The 14,477-nt window shown below is 47.1% G+C and overlaps 1 protein-coding gene across 7 annotated transcripts in view; it reads right to left on the reverse strand.

Moving 5' to 3' along the window:
- Positions 1–1,160: 1,160 nt before the first annotated feature.
- Positions 1,161–14,477, reverse strand: part of osbp2b (oxysterol binding protein 2b) — a 56,331-nt gene continuing 43,014 nt past the window's right edge. For 6 of the 7 annotated variants that reach the window (XM_023804336.2, XM_023804338.2, XM_072709066.1 and 3 more), the window contains 10 exons: positions 14,329–14,449; positions 13,499–13,565; positions 10,991–11,140; positions 10,645–10,890; positions 10,092–10,212; positions 8,099–8,202; positions 7,346–7,441; positions 6,918–7,102; positions 5,503–5,723; positions 1,161–4,564 (listed from right to left, as the gene is read on the reverse strand). In XM_023804336.2, the coding sequence (XP_023660104.1) occupies positions 4,422–4,564; positions 5,503–5,723; positions 6,918–7,102; positions 7,346–7,441; positions 8,099–8,202; positions 10,092–10,212; positions 10,645–10,890; positions 10,991–11,140; positions 13,499–13,565; positions 14,329–14,449 (1,454 nt within the window). In that variant the 3' untranslated portion in view covers positions 1,161–4,421. Of the gene's footprint in view, positions 4,565–5,502; positions 5,724–6,917; positions 7,126–7,345; positions 7,442–8,098; positions 8,203–10,091; positions 10,213–10,644; positions 10,891–10,990; positions 11,141–13,498; positions 13,566–14,328; positions 14,450–14,477 lie in introns of those variants that run through there. The other variant, XM_072709067.1, reaches the window with a different exon arrangement.

Raw genomic sequence — 14,477 nt, forward strand, 5'->3', positions numbered from 1 at the left:
GGAGGGACCGCTGGCAGACTACGAGCCCCCGGAGGGGGACCCGCAGGCGACAGCCAGACCGGAGGCAGGCAGCCGCCTAGCCACAGCCGGGGAGAGCGAGGGCGAACCAGGGGGCAGGGCGGGCGGGACCCGACCACTGCGGAGGTGTCCCCTGCCGTTTCAGGACACTGAAAGGCGTGGTTCAGGCTGGGATCGACCTCGCTGGGGCGAAGGCAGAGGAGTCATGAGGGAGGTCCCAGAGAGGTCCCACTCAAGCTCCTCCTCCAAGGAGAAAGGAGTGATGGTCGGGAAGTCCGGGACCTCCTCGGGGACATGGACCGGGGTCACAGGCACAGGGGCTGGAGTCACAGGCACGGGGGGAGCCAGGACCTCGGGCGCTGCAGGGGGCGGAGCAGCAGCCAGAGGCGGGGCCTCAGGTAGAGCTACAGGCGGCGCAGCAGAAGCCTCGCGCGCGGGCGGATCTGCAGGCGGCACAGCAGGCGGAGGCGGAGCCGCAACAGGAGCCTTGGGCGCAGCAACGAGTGGAGGCTTGGGCAGAACAGTGGGCGGAGCAATAGGCGGTGCCTGTACCTCAGGCATGGGCGATGCAGGAACTGCCGACTCTGGGCCAGCAGGGGGCGGCGCGGTAGCTGCCGGGACAGGCAGGTCAGGAACGGGAAGCACAGGCAGAACAGGCGGGTCAGGGATATCAATGTTTGCTGCCAGGGTTGGCACCATAAGAGCAGGTGTTGCCCCTTTAAGAGCCCGCGGGACTCGTGGGATAGCGTCCTACACTGGTTTGCGTCGATCTTCGGTCCGCCGCTGTGCGTCTTTGGAGAGATCAGTCATTCTGTTGTGACCGTGGTAGATAGGCAGGCAGGAAGTGGGGAAATACAAGGCAGGCAGACGAGAATCCAAGAAGTAAACGGGTTTATTCAGACGAACAGGTCAGACGGCGACGAACATCAATGACTGATCTGGGGAAAACGGACTGAGACGCAGACTAAATACACAGGACAAGCCGAAAATAACAGGCAACAGGTGATCACAATCAGGAATTAACACGAGGTAACGAGGGGGGCGTGGCACACAGGAGGATCAGACGAGCAGGTCATGACAGCTCCATGTCCACAGGCACTGTAAATTTCAGAGACCATGCCACAAACACACAGGATCACCAACAGATTCAACAAAGGCTTTATTTTCTCATTTTAAATCACTGTTGGATCTTTTTTCGTAAGACATTACATGTGTATAAATTAACGAAAAATAATTTAAAAAAAAGAAGAGGAAGAAACGGCCTCGTATGAGAAGCATGTCGGTTATCGGCTTTGCGGGTTAACCAGGCGTCCGCAGTTCAGGTGTGAGGGGGCGGCTCAGGCCTCGTAACTACGGCCTCGCTTCACTATGAACCACGTGTGTGATCGGTGGTTGAGGCAGGTCTGGGATTGCATTCAGACGGGCCACAGTGCCGTCATCATTTCTTTCCCGTTTCAATCCAGTCATGTCGGAAAGGAAAGTAAGCACTGTGTATAGCCTAAGGCACACGCAAACTCACACGCAAACTCACAGACACTCAAAGCACGACATCCTCAACAAGAACGGGAAATAAACCAAAATTTAAAAGAACAAAAAACAAGCAATCTGAACAGAGGGCGAAATAAATTACATCCGACTCGCCTTTGCCGGTCTCACAGGGCCTGGAGAAGACAGCGCATGTTAGCAGCCACTTTGACTGCGGTCACCGGAGGGCAGTCCGCCGGTACAGCCCCCCCATCGGCTCCCCTCCTAAAGCTACTCTGAAATAATTGATTTTAATTTTTATATATATATATATATATATATATATATATATATATATATATATATATATATATATATATACACACACACACACACACACACACACACACACACACACACACACACACACACACATACATACATACATACATACACACAAACGTGTGTTTGAAATGACATTTTCCCCAAAGGTTTAGTATTAAAATTTAATACATTGAAAAAGTAAATTATCTTTGTAAGTTACATCCATCCCTGACAGTAGCACACCACATACTGTTAAGAGGAGGGTGTGCGGTCACGGTCTGGGGCTACGATGTTTCCTTTTTGCCTCGATGCTCAGTTAAGGGGCATTTCCACAGAGAGCAATGTGGACGTCTGAACTTAAGATAAAACACCAAACTAACCAGTCTGGTACTTCTTACTCAAAAGTTATTTTCTGTCAAAATGAGATTTCTCATTTAACTGAGCATTGGTACACAGTGAAAACCTGTAAAAACCTCAAGGGCATGACCAAACACCCTTCTGGTAAGATATTTATTAGGTATGTACAAATAGCACAGAAGATTATGCTGATTGTGGTTTGCTTACTTTAAAGAAAGGAAACTAATTTTACAAAAACATCATCCTATTTCATTTTGATAAGTTCCTATTCTATAACACTACAAATTGTATGCAGTTCTCTCTGTGGTTTATCTGTCAGGATCTTATTTAGTGTGATGTGCTTGAGTACCGAACTGAACTGAAATGAACACAAAACTCACAATTAATGCGCAGCCAGACAGGCATTCTAAACAAAAAACCCTCCTCAATCTATATCGCAAATTTATAATAAAAGAAACCAACATGTAAACACAGGGTGGTATTTCATCAAGCAAGACAGACAGATTAAGGTGAGGTCACACCTGAGTGTTTTTCAGTATCTGTTTCCTTTATCTTGTCACAGACAGATGTCAGTAACTATATTGTCTCTCTTCGGGTTGGTCTCCATTCACCTGTTTTTCATTCACGTGCTTATCATGTCTCACTAAATGAAAGCCCAACTCACTAGTGTAATAACTGCAGATCATTTTAAATGCAATGAAATACATGTGACACCCAAACTTTACTTCCAACCAAGTAAGCCAATCTTAAGTCAATTTACATTTATAATTTACACTTCAATTTGTTAAAAAAGCGGATTCAATCTATATACGGTGTATATTAGTATCTTTTTTATGGCCATCAAGTATCATGATGCCAAAGGGGATAAAATGGATCAAAGCGGGTTTATACACACACGCGCACAAGCACACACGTACACACTCAATCACTCGACAGGTAATATGGTTGTGACTTTTTCAAATCACCTTCTTAGGACTGGTTAGCTATAGCTTCCTCAGTGGTGACCAGGGTCAGTGGCACCTTGGGTAAGTAATACTGTGTTAGTGTTGGTGACCAGTCTAAAGTTTCAAGGAAGGTTCAGAGAAAGTTACAAATTACAGTTAATTTCCTGCTTGGGAAAATATTTGACACACATTTTTACATGATTATACGTACAAGATGGGCAAAAAGATTAAATATTTTTTGTAAAAATATATGCACATAGGTGCATAAAAATACAATATATGTTAACCTTGGCCACTATTATTTAAAATTAGTACTTCATTTCTCATGATGGGTAAAATAACTGGATTGTACCAAGGTAATCCACTTCATTAGCATCTTGTTACTATCGTTGTTACAATGTAAAATAAAGCAGGTAAATAGTTCTGAAATATGAGCTTTGAATTTCATACTACAGTTGTGACATAGTCTAAAGCCATGGCAACCATCACAAATAAACCTACTATGAAGGGTGGAACCATCCTTTTGAAGGAGGTTGGGGGAGGGGTGCAGAGAGGGGGCTGGGATCTTCAGTTTGAGTGGTTTGTTTAGGGCATGACGTAGAGAAGAAATTATTGGGGGGGGTCACATTTTACCTGTTTGTTCTCAGCAAGTTTAGTAACATCATCCACAACAGCAAACCCTAGTACTTAAAAAAAAAAAATAATAATAATCTTGAGCTCCTCAAGTTGGGCAGGCTCAGATCCCGATCATATTCCATTTGTGGAAGACATACAAAAAGGCTAAAATGTTAAATCCCTTTTTTGGTTTACCATGCCTCTTCCGTCAGTGAACAGCAGGCCCACCCTCCCACTGCACACTGGCAAGGGCGAAGCAGGACCAGTTGTGGCTTGGCTTCAATTAGTCTTCAGCAACACACTGCAAACTTGCTTGAGCTAAAGTGGGACTTTGCAGCCTGCGCAGTGCTGCACAAAGTGGTGCAGTGTGGGAAATACACACAGTGAAGTACCTGATCTTCTGGAAGCTTCGGCGGGCCATGTCCCAGACAGAATAAGCTTTGCTCCGAGAGTCAGAACCCCAATCCGTGCGCGGGCACACGTCTGTAAAACATGAGCCTGTTGCAGAGTCACTAAAAGGTCATATAGGGGCGCCCCCTCCTGGTCTCCAGTTTGACAGCGAAAGTTTGGCGCACATATATATATCTGACATATATGTCCATTCACGGTAGAGAGACCCCGCCTTCCCGCTACTGGTGACGACCCAGTCCATAGCATTCAGTAGGGGAGGGGACGGTAATGTTGGGGGGCGGGGGGAGCTCAGAAGATCTGAGGGCATCGACTCCAGTCCTGTTTTTCCTTGGCCTCCCAGTAGCCGCCAGCGTAAACAAAGCTGGCCTCCCCGGTGGCGGGATCCGTCCTCTTCTTGAACCAGACAGGCTCGTAGCCCTCGTACTCACGGCCTAGGAGAGGAGCGATACAGTTACTATCGGGCTGGGGGGGTAGGCAGTGTCAGCTTTGTACAGGGACCCTAAAACAGCTTATATCATCATGACACTGCTACCGCTAGCTGCCGAGGTTGGTAAAAATACAGTTGAAATCCCAGGGGATATAGTGGGTGTGCTACAGGGCACTGAAGACATAATCTAAAGAGATCCAACCTGCAGATCCACATTAGCAGACCCAGTACTGCCACGCCAGAGTGTCAGCACAGAATGGGTCTGCCTGAGACATGGTGGACGCGAGCCCAGCCCTGGTCTGCTAAGCAGGAATGCTCTAAGAGCAAACCCACAGTACTGCTGGAGGTGCAGAACGAAATGTGCTGGTAAAAAAAGACCCTGTTTTAACCTCTCTCTCCCTCCCAGAAGCGGACTGTGGCTTTTAAAGTGAAAGTCAAATGCTAGAGGCACCAAAGACAACCTTGGCTGTCCGCTACACTGCACATGAGACACTTCCCAGCTGCAAGCTTCCATGCCTGCAGGACATGAGATTGGAGGCGGACAATTTCCATGCAGATCCAAGAGCGTAGCCGACCAACCAAATCGACACGTCACGGGCATTCTTCACCTTTTTGTATGTTTGTCTGTAAACTGTTATCAAACACACGCCAATCTCCTGACTGTCAGGATTATCTATGGGCCCTTGCAAAGTGAAAGCTTGATGTCAGTCTAAGCTGGCAGAAATGAGCTGAGGTCAGGCATGGCCATCAGCCAGCTGTTATTTTGCAGTTCTGTGATTGTTAGAGGAATGTGTCCTCGGGAGACCTACGTTTGTGGCTCATTGTAGCAGATGGGGCTATATTTTGGGGCCTTTACTGTCCATCTCTGCACTATACTCATTATTATCGCTGACCTTACTGCTCTTTCTGTACGTTACTAAGCTCTTGCCTGGCCCGCCTTACCCTCCTCGAGTGCACTGTTGGCCTCGGCCTCCCTCCTCCTCCTGACGGCCCGCTGCTTCTCCTCCAGCCGCTGCTTCTCCACGTTGGCCTCGTCCCAGCGGCCGGCCTCCATGAGACGCTGGTCGGGCCGCAGGCGGCTGTCCGTGGGCCCCATACTCTCCTCGGGCTCATTCAGCGTCAGCGCCAGTGAGGAGAAGTAGTACATCTGTTCTGCGTTCTCCCTAAATTGAGGAGAGTGGACAGAGCGATCACCAGAGAACCATATTACCTGCCATTTTTCTGTAATATTACCCTTTATTACTCTGATAGCCCCCATCGCCCACCCCATGAAAACCTGCGTGAAGTTGGCCCCCCATATGTTTCAGATTTCAACCAAACTGGTCTCAATCGTATGTGCCGCGTTTGTGCCGCTTAAACTAAGGCATAAACTAAGAGATATAACTCAGAAAAATAACAATACAGACAACTTTCAAACGGCACAAACTATTGCGATCGGTTTGGTCGAAATCAGACGCAAATGGGAGGGGGGACAACATTTCAAACATTAATATCTCAAACTAAAGCAGCACAAAAGACAGTTTTAACGGCACAAACCAGCACAAACGCAGTACATACGATTGCGATCGGTTTGGTGGAAATCAGACACAAATGGGGGGCTAACTTCACGCTGGTGTCACGTGACCATGTAAACAACATTAATATCTCGGAAACTAAAGCAGCACAAAGGACAGTTTTAACGGCACAAACCAGCACAAACGCAGCACATACGATTGCGATCGGTTTGGTGGAAATCAGACACAAATGGGGGGCTAACTTCACGCTGGTGTCACGTGACCATGTAAACAAACATTAATATCTCGGAAACTAAAGCAGCACAAAGGATAGTTTTAACGGCACAAACCAGCACACACGATTGCGATCGGTCTGGTGGAAATCTGACGCAAATGGGGGGCCAACTTCACGCTGATGACGTCACAATGTAAACACACATTTATATCTCAGAAACTAAAACAGCACAAACAAAAATTTTAAAGGCACAATCCGGCACAAACGCGGCACATACGATTGAGACCAGTTTGGTTGAAATCTGAAACATATGGGGGGCCAACTTCATGCAGGTCCCATGAAAACCTTGCTGTACTTCAGTAGTAATGCCACTTATAACTGCAATGATAAAGCCCTCATTTCAGTGGCTTCTTACAGCTTTCCTGAGGGAGTGCTCCGCTTTATCTGGGATCTGGTTAACTCAAGATCATTAAAACTGGCAACACCAATGCCATCAGCTGACCTCCGTTACCAAGGGGACTTTGCAGCGAGACCGACTGGTGCGGATCATGGCTGTGGTTGCACATTGAAGACTCAGGCCTGGCCAGGGCAGTCGGTGATGCCAGATGCATGGAGGAGGGGGTACGTACGGCAGGGGGTACTTCTTCCAGAGCAGCTTGGGTGTCAGGGTCTGGTAGACGGTCTTCTGCTTGCCCTCGGAGCCGCTGTTACCACGGCTGCTCTGCACAATCTTAGCGCTCTCCATCTTGTCGTCCCACGTGCCGGAGAGAATGTAGTGTGCCTGGCTGTCGGTGTCCATCACCATGCCCGTGACCTGGCAATGAGCGGACAGCCAAACTGGACAATGCAAATTCACACTAGCTAATCAATTCATTTAAACACTCAACTGTTGTTTGAACAGGAAATATCATATTGACCAGTAGAGGGCATCACTACCAAAGCAATTAATTTCTGGTACATTACAAATGCTGCACCGTAAGGTCTGGGCTACCTTTGTGACTAACCAATTACTCCAATTATAGTGGGAAGCTGCTCCTCTCCAAAGGTCCAGGCTCACCTTGCGTGGGACATCCCGAGAGAAATAGCTGTACGGGGAGAATTTGAGCTGACAGGTCTCTTTGGTCTTGTGGTTGACGATGTCGATGTCCCCCGACTGCAGAGAGAAGGAGACAGGGGGAGAAAAGGAGATTTTTAGAAATGAAAGAAAGAAAAAGAAATGGGTCACTGAATGGTACACAGATGATGGAGGGATTGAAAGAGAGGGATGGTGAGCGACAGAGTGATGGAAAAAAAGTCAGAGAGCGACAGACAGTGGGCAAGCAAGGAAAGTCAGTGACTCCAAAGCACAGTGATGGGGTGAATGAGACCCCCACAGTCCAACCAAGCAAACAGTTACTAAAATGAAAGCTCCCAGGAGTCTGGCAGTGGTTAATTTAAGAGGCTGGCCAGAAGTGGGGGGCAGTTTGCAGTCATGGGAAAGGGGTGGGCAATCACACATGCGGGGCCCCCTGTGGACCAGCAGCTCTAATTGTGTCAGCTGCACTGCTCCTTTGGCAAGGAGGGGATATTTTTGGAAATGAAAGTGGGGTAAATCCAAAGAGACGCAGATGACTTTTTATGGGCAACTGGTGCCCAGCTAGACTGAAGAGGAGAGAGATGGTAGGATTGTACATGAGAAGAGTGTGTGAGTTGAATGTCAGGAGCGTGTGAGGTGTGTGTGAGGTGCATGAAAGGACCGTGTGAGAAGTGTGACAGGAAAGTTTGAGGAGCATGTATGAGGAGCAGGAGAGGGCACAGGGATGGCTCAGACCTGGTCAATCCACAGTTTCCCCACGATGATGTTGTGCACAGTGGATGTGACCTTATGCCACACGTAGTGGTTCCCCGAGGCGTGGAACTGCAGGTGGATGGCGCCTGCAGAGAGGAAGGTGATTAAGCCGCTTTCACAAAAAATATAAAAACATGAGCAAATACAAACCAAAAGAGCTTCAAATGTCAGACAACAAGGCTGCACAATGTCCGTCCTGGGGGGTGTAATGCCAGTCTGGGCTCTTAATTACTGCAGTAGAGTAATTGGTTAACTGGATAAGTCACCTCACTTAGTGTATCAGTGTTAATCAGTCTCCAATTAAAACAAACCATCTAAATGTAAGATTAGAGTCTTCCAGGGGCGAGTGCATCCCTAATGCGGAAACATTGATGAGAAGGTGTGTGGGGGCAAGTCGGTGGAAGAGGGACTGGGAGCTTCTCGGCTGAGACTCGTACGGATGGGTGTAGGATCACATAAAACCCCACCTTTACAACGCTGAGTCATCCCACAATCCATGTGAATGCTTCTTTGGTCAAATCATCTTTTCAATGAAATTTAGATCGGCCGTGGGGGCATGAATCGATTTAGCCTGATGGAGAACTCAAGAAAATGACATCCGGCAGGGTGACATCGTTCCATTTTATGCCACCTGTCAGCATGGGAGGTTAATATTACAGACCCCATTCTCAGAGGGCTTGCAGTCACAGCACCATCTTCACACACAGCACTGAAAAAGTACCTCTCTCCCAGAATACACTGCTCCCCCAGCTGCAATAATAAAGTCAACACCTCATACAGAGACTGTTATTGGTCCTGGTTGCTGCTCCTCTGATTAAAAGCACAATCTGTCAGCAGGATGTCAATCATGTTGCTCAGTGGGCCATTTTAATGGCGCCAAGCAGTACACTGGTGAGGAATAGAGATTCCTGCTGTTAGATCCAAAAATCATCTGAATTGGCCCAGTTAATTATCCAGAATACCTGTTTGTATGTTATGTAAGTTACTTCGGGAGACTGGGTTGCACCAACATGATTTAACTGGATGAAATCAAGATTGATCTACTAACCCTGTTGCACCAAAATTTAAATCTAGTTTAAATATAGTTTACAGTTAATCCTGGTTAAATCTAAACCTTTGGCAATCTCAGTTTCATTTCAACTTAAACTTAGTTTAAATTCAAGTGTGTTGTACCAGTGAATTTAAACCTAGCATAAAGCTGGATTAGCAGTCATATTTAAACCACTCCTTGTGGAGGTTTATGTTAGGTCTGTTTCAGTTTCAGACAACATGGCTGCATTTCTTCGTTGCAGGAAAATTCAAGACAGGTTAAAATCAAGTGCATTTTATAACAATAGTGAGTTTTTCCAGTGGTATAGATTTACAAAAGAGTCTGTCATATACCTCAATGGGAAGGTTGGACCAGCTGTTAAGCATGGAAGTGACAGGAACTCTGCTGTACCTCCACTTCTCCAGCTCCTAATAGCTTTGCGTTTTTATGCTATAGGGAATTGCTATAGGGATCTTTTTGGAAGTCCACAGTCTGCAGAATTGTCAGCAGCGTATAAAAGGCAACTGCATGTGTTAAAGGATCAGTACATTCATTCTGAACCAAGGAGGGAGAAAACAGCTGGATTGTATGGGAGAGCTATTGACTGCACCCACATTTTTATTACTAACCCAGGTTGTGAGAATGGGGATTTTTTTCATAATTGAATGGATTACTGCTCAATTAATGTCCAAGTTGTGTGTGAAGAGTAAATCAATATATAACGAAAGTGTGATAAAAGTAGCAGTTTTTATTTTAAAAAGTTCACGAGACATTTACGTTAACTTTATTTAGGGCCATATTTATTCAGCCTAGGATGCAGCGTGAATTTGTTTACATTTCATCAGAATCCATCATGGTGGACACTAAATTACTACTATGTGTAGAAGTGTAAGGCCAACAAGACAGAGTTACCATGGAGATGCCCTGCTGACACGGCAGCCTTACCCAGAGGCATGATGGACAGGTATTTTCCACGGAACTTGCTGCTGATGGTAATCTCCTGCCACAGTGACCAGCCACGCAGTGACTGCACGTGGTGGGCCGCCGCTGGGGGGTGGTGGCTAACCTAAGGAGGCATATCAAAGTGCACCGGGGGGCTTAGGTTCAGCAACTCCACCAAGCGTCTGCCTCTAGCTCTCCTTGTGACTCTCATTACACCTGTTACGCACATGTACAGTTTATGCCTATATGATTCTGCATCTTTGAGTATGGATTTGTTTCTGGTCAACCACAACTGGACTGGATACATAAGAAATGGATCAACCAAGATATTGACTGAGCTCAGAATAAAACTGCCTGGTGTTTTCATCATAAAGAATTGGGTCTCTCCTTATGCGTGCCAGCCAGACATTCAATCTGCACACCTTATTCTTATATTCTTTGCATATTTCCATCATTTATTCCATCATTCTAGCACCGCTTGGTGTACTGTTGTGCATTTGATAAATAAACATTGACTTATTTTTCTGTGACCCCCCCCAGTCAGCCCCAGCTTCACCTGCTCACAGAGGGAGCGATAGCCATACTCTTCCAGCCGGTCCAGCTCATAGGTCTCCCCCAGTAGCGGGTTGAAGGGCTTGGCTGTGCGATGCACAGTGGTGGAGTAGGAGGACACAGAGAAGGCCGCCACATAGCACATCTGCTCCAGGGAGCTGTCACAGCGCGCCGCCTTGTCCAGCAGCTCGTGGTACTCCAGGTCTTCCGTCAGCCGCTGCAGCATGGACAGTGGCTCGTTGAAGTTCACCTGCGGAGAGGTGGGCAGCGGCAGGTCATTTATACCCAGAATGCATCACGGTTCCTGGCTCTCTGCCAATAAGAGCGGCGATTCGGGGAAGCTGACTCACGGGCATGGGGATCTTGGAGAGCTCCTTGCCGATGCAGTTCTTCATGATGCTCCACAGGTTGAGTGAGTAGTTGGGCTTGTCCGGGATGCGGCTTCGCCTGCTTCTGCGCAGCTCCTTCCCTGCCGAGGAGTCGTTACAGGTGGGGGACACCTGTGGGAAGGACCGCTGTCACTCAATCATACAAACTCAATGTACAGGCAGGACGGGCACAAGCAGGACAGGATGCTAGGTACTGCGAGCAGTGGGTGATCTGCTGCAGAATGAGTAGACTGCTAAGGGAAGATTCCAGAACACCGAGCAGGGTGCTGAGGGGATGGAGCAGATATGGCTCTGCTATTTAAGAGCCAGAGGCAGGGCAGTTACTGTGAGACTCTGGTGCGGGTCCAAGCACTCCTGCTTGACCACAGCTGCGTTTGGTGCAGGTGGTCACACTGATTCAGCCCAAATAGGACCTGTTATAGATCGGGAATTGAACAACTCTTAAGTGCTATACTATTTGTCATGCTAATAACACCAACAGCTTCAGGCTATTCTTGTGTCTATAAATAGTGAAAAACAGGTCATGATAACAGGCCCCAGAGACCATTTAAATCTGTTGTGTGTCTTTCTGGTTCTGCACATGGAAGATGACAGACAGAGGTGAAACTTTGTGGCTGCCTGCTCCTCCAAGTGGGGCAAAGCTCACCCAAAATCCACAAGTGGGGTCACATTCAAACACTTGAATCACACCGGAGTTTAACAGAGAATTGAACAAACAAAAGGCTTTAAACGTCCCGCCTCCTTCCAGAGCAGCGGGTATCTAAGATGGCTGGGGAATCATTTTCACCGCTTGCCTGGCAGGGCCCTGTGATGCGGATGACTGATGGTCATCGCCAATCAGCCGCACTACTACTCTGAACAGCAGGCAAGCGTGAAAAGCCCCCCACCGTGCGGATGGCAGCCTCAGCTTTGACACACTCATCAAAGTGCATGCTGCGTGTGCTGCAGAAGCCCGTGGGAAAGCGCCGTCAGCATCCCACAAGCGCAATAAACTCCAATGGAATTTGCCACTAAAGTTAGAGCTGCCGGATGTAAATGGCTTCAGCTACAAATGTCATCAAAAATTACTGGGGGATGAAATGATGTGGTTGGTCAAGGAAATAGCACATTACCCCCCCCTCCCACCACTGCTCTCCCCCTTTCTTTTCACCTTCCTTTCTTCCAAGGCATATAGCAGTGAAGTATAGTAAGGCAATGACGTAAACCAGTTAACCATTAACTTGTAGTCCTTGTTTCCGCACCATGGCTTAGGGTAAAGGGTACTGCAGGATTGCTGTGTCAATGACCCTCTCAGAAGTGGTGGTCAGGTGAGCCCTGTTATTCCGTTTCATTGGCTAACCCCGTCCCACATATATATACACATATAAACCACAGGAAAAGCCCTATCCACCAAAAACCCGCCATTGTTCGTCTGAGGTATAAATTTCTGCTTAGTACACTTTGGAGTGGCTGCAAAATTATTGCTGCTGCTGCTTCAGAATTTTATGAAATATCGTGAAGTTGCAATTACATGACTCTGCAGAGGGTTTTCAATATGAAATGAAAGATACAGGAAGTGGAGATGTGTAACAAGATGCATCCGTGCAAACACCCGAACTGGTCGGACATCTAATGGCCTATATGCCCAATGAAAGGGAAATAGAAACAAGAGAAAAAGACAGAGAGGAGAGAAGTGAGAGAAAGGTGGATTTATCTAACTAATGTTAGACAGATAGAATTTACAGTTCATAAGAACATTCGCAATGTGACATAGTTCTCTATGTCTCTAGTTAATAATTATTATTAATATATCATGAAATAATGGTCCAGCTAACCTAACATTAACATTAGTGAACTCAGTCAATCATAATACTGGTAACGTTCAATAAACATCAATAATTTTAAAATAACTGTCAACGATGTTTACACAAGCTAAGTATTAAAATATTGCTGACTGCATTTTCAGATGAATGTGCTAAAATATTTCCCCAAGAAGAGAAATGTGCCTGATGTTGATGAGGCAGATAGTCAGGAGGACCCCGCTGCTGAAAAAAACTAGAGGAAACAATCAGCTTTAGTCTGTATTCTACAGGCTCCATGTCAAGGATGCGATGATTAGTTTGGCAAACTGACCCCAGACCTGGCTTCTTCGCCTGCTGGCTGCCCCTCCCCTTTACACGGGGTGTTCATCACCCTTAGCACACTTGGTTCTCCTCTCTGGTTGCGGTCCCTCGCATTTGTGTGGCATCATTACTCTGATTCTTCAGATATCTGCATGTTGATAACCTGACATGTTCTTCCAGTAACATAATGACTCCTACAGTAACAGTGATCGTAGGCTGTATGTCAGCTGATTATCTCATGTGAGAAACAACTGGCCTATAAATTAAATTTACGACCTGATTTGGTAAGATTATTCTGGAGCTCTCATGCTAACTGACACGGTGCCGCAGGCCACCCAACAGCACAGAGCAAATGAAAGAGCCTCACGTTGTCGTCATGGTTCCAGTCGCTGGGGTGACCTCCACTTGCTCCGCTCAGGTTGCTTACGGATCGTCTGAAATGCACAGAACTCAGCAAAGTCACCGCTAGGGTCTGAGTAATCATTTTACACAGACACGTGTGAACTCACACGTACTCAGAGTGAAACAAGCAGTGCGAGAGTGAGAGAGCCTTGAATAGAGGGAAAGAGGCAGAGAGAGAGAGAGAAAGAGTGACAGAGAGTTGACACAGACAGAGACAGGGTGACAGGGGGAGACAGATAGATCTTGCTCACACAGAACGCAGGAGAAGACACGCATACATGCAGAAGCACACAAGCACATCCAACGAGCCTCAGTCTGCTTCCATCCTCCCCATGACCATCAAGGAAGCTACTGACAAGACAAGGATGCTGCTGACTGGACAGAAGCGACAGGCTGACCCAGATCTATCAAGTGAATATGCGGAATGTCACAGAGGGAGGCTGATAGCTCTGAATTTAGTTCCAAAGGCAGAACAGGCAAGAAAAAACAACAGCACACACCAAAAAATAGAAGCTTAAAACAATAGTTATGGCCAAATGAAGCTGCATGAACCATTTGCTGTATTTTTTGACCCCTCTAGATGGTGCTCTTGGTTTGCTTTGAGGCATGATTTGGTCCCGTTTTCTTTGAACAGAGATTACCATCTAGTGGGGTCAAAAAATACAGCAAACGGTTCATGGAGCTTCATTTGGCCATCACTATGAAATGGAGACATGGGAGGAAGAGGACATGGTGGAAGTGAGCCACTTGATTGCTGGATTGCGGTGGCAACAGTGTCTGTGGGTGCCGGCTTACTTGTGCTGGGTGTGGTCTGTGGCGGTCACGGTGATAAAGGCAGGCGCGTCCTCCATGGCGTCAAAGTACTCCGTATCCTCATCTTCGTCGCTCGCTTCCCCTTTCTGTGGCCGTTCGCTGCCTGCGGGGGGCATAAGGTACATAGTGAC

Source organism: Paramormyrops kingsleyae, chromosome 2, assembly GCF_048594095.1.
Source record: "Paramormyrops kingsleyae isolate MSU_618 chromosome 2, PKINGS_0.4, whole genome shotgun sequence".
Taxonomy (NCBI): Eukaryota; Metazoa; Chordata; class Actinopteri; order Osteoglossiformes; family Mormyridae; genus Paramormyrops; species Paramormyrops kingsleyae.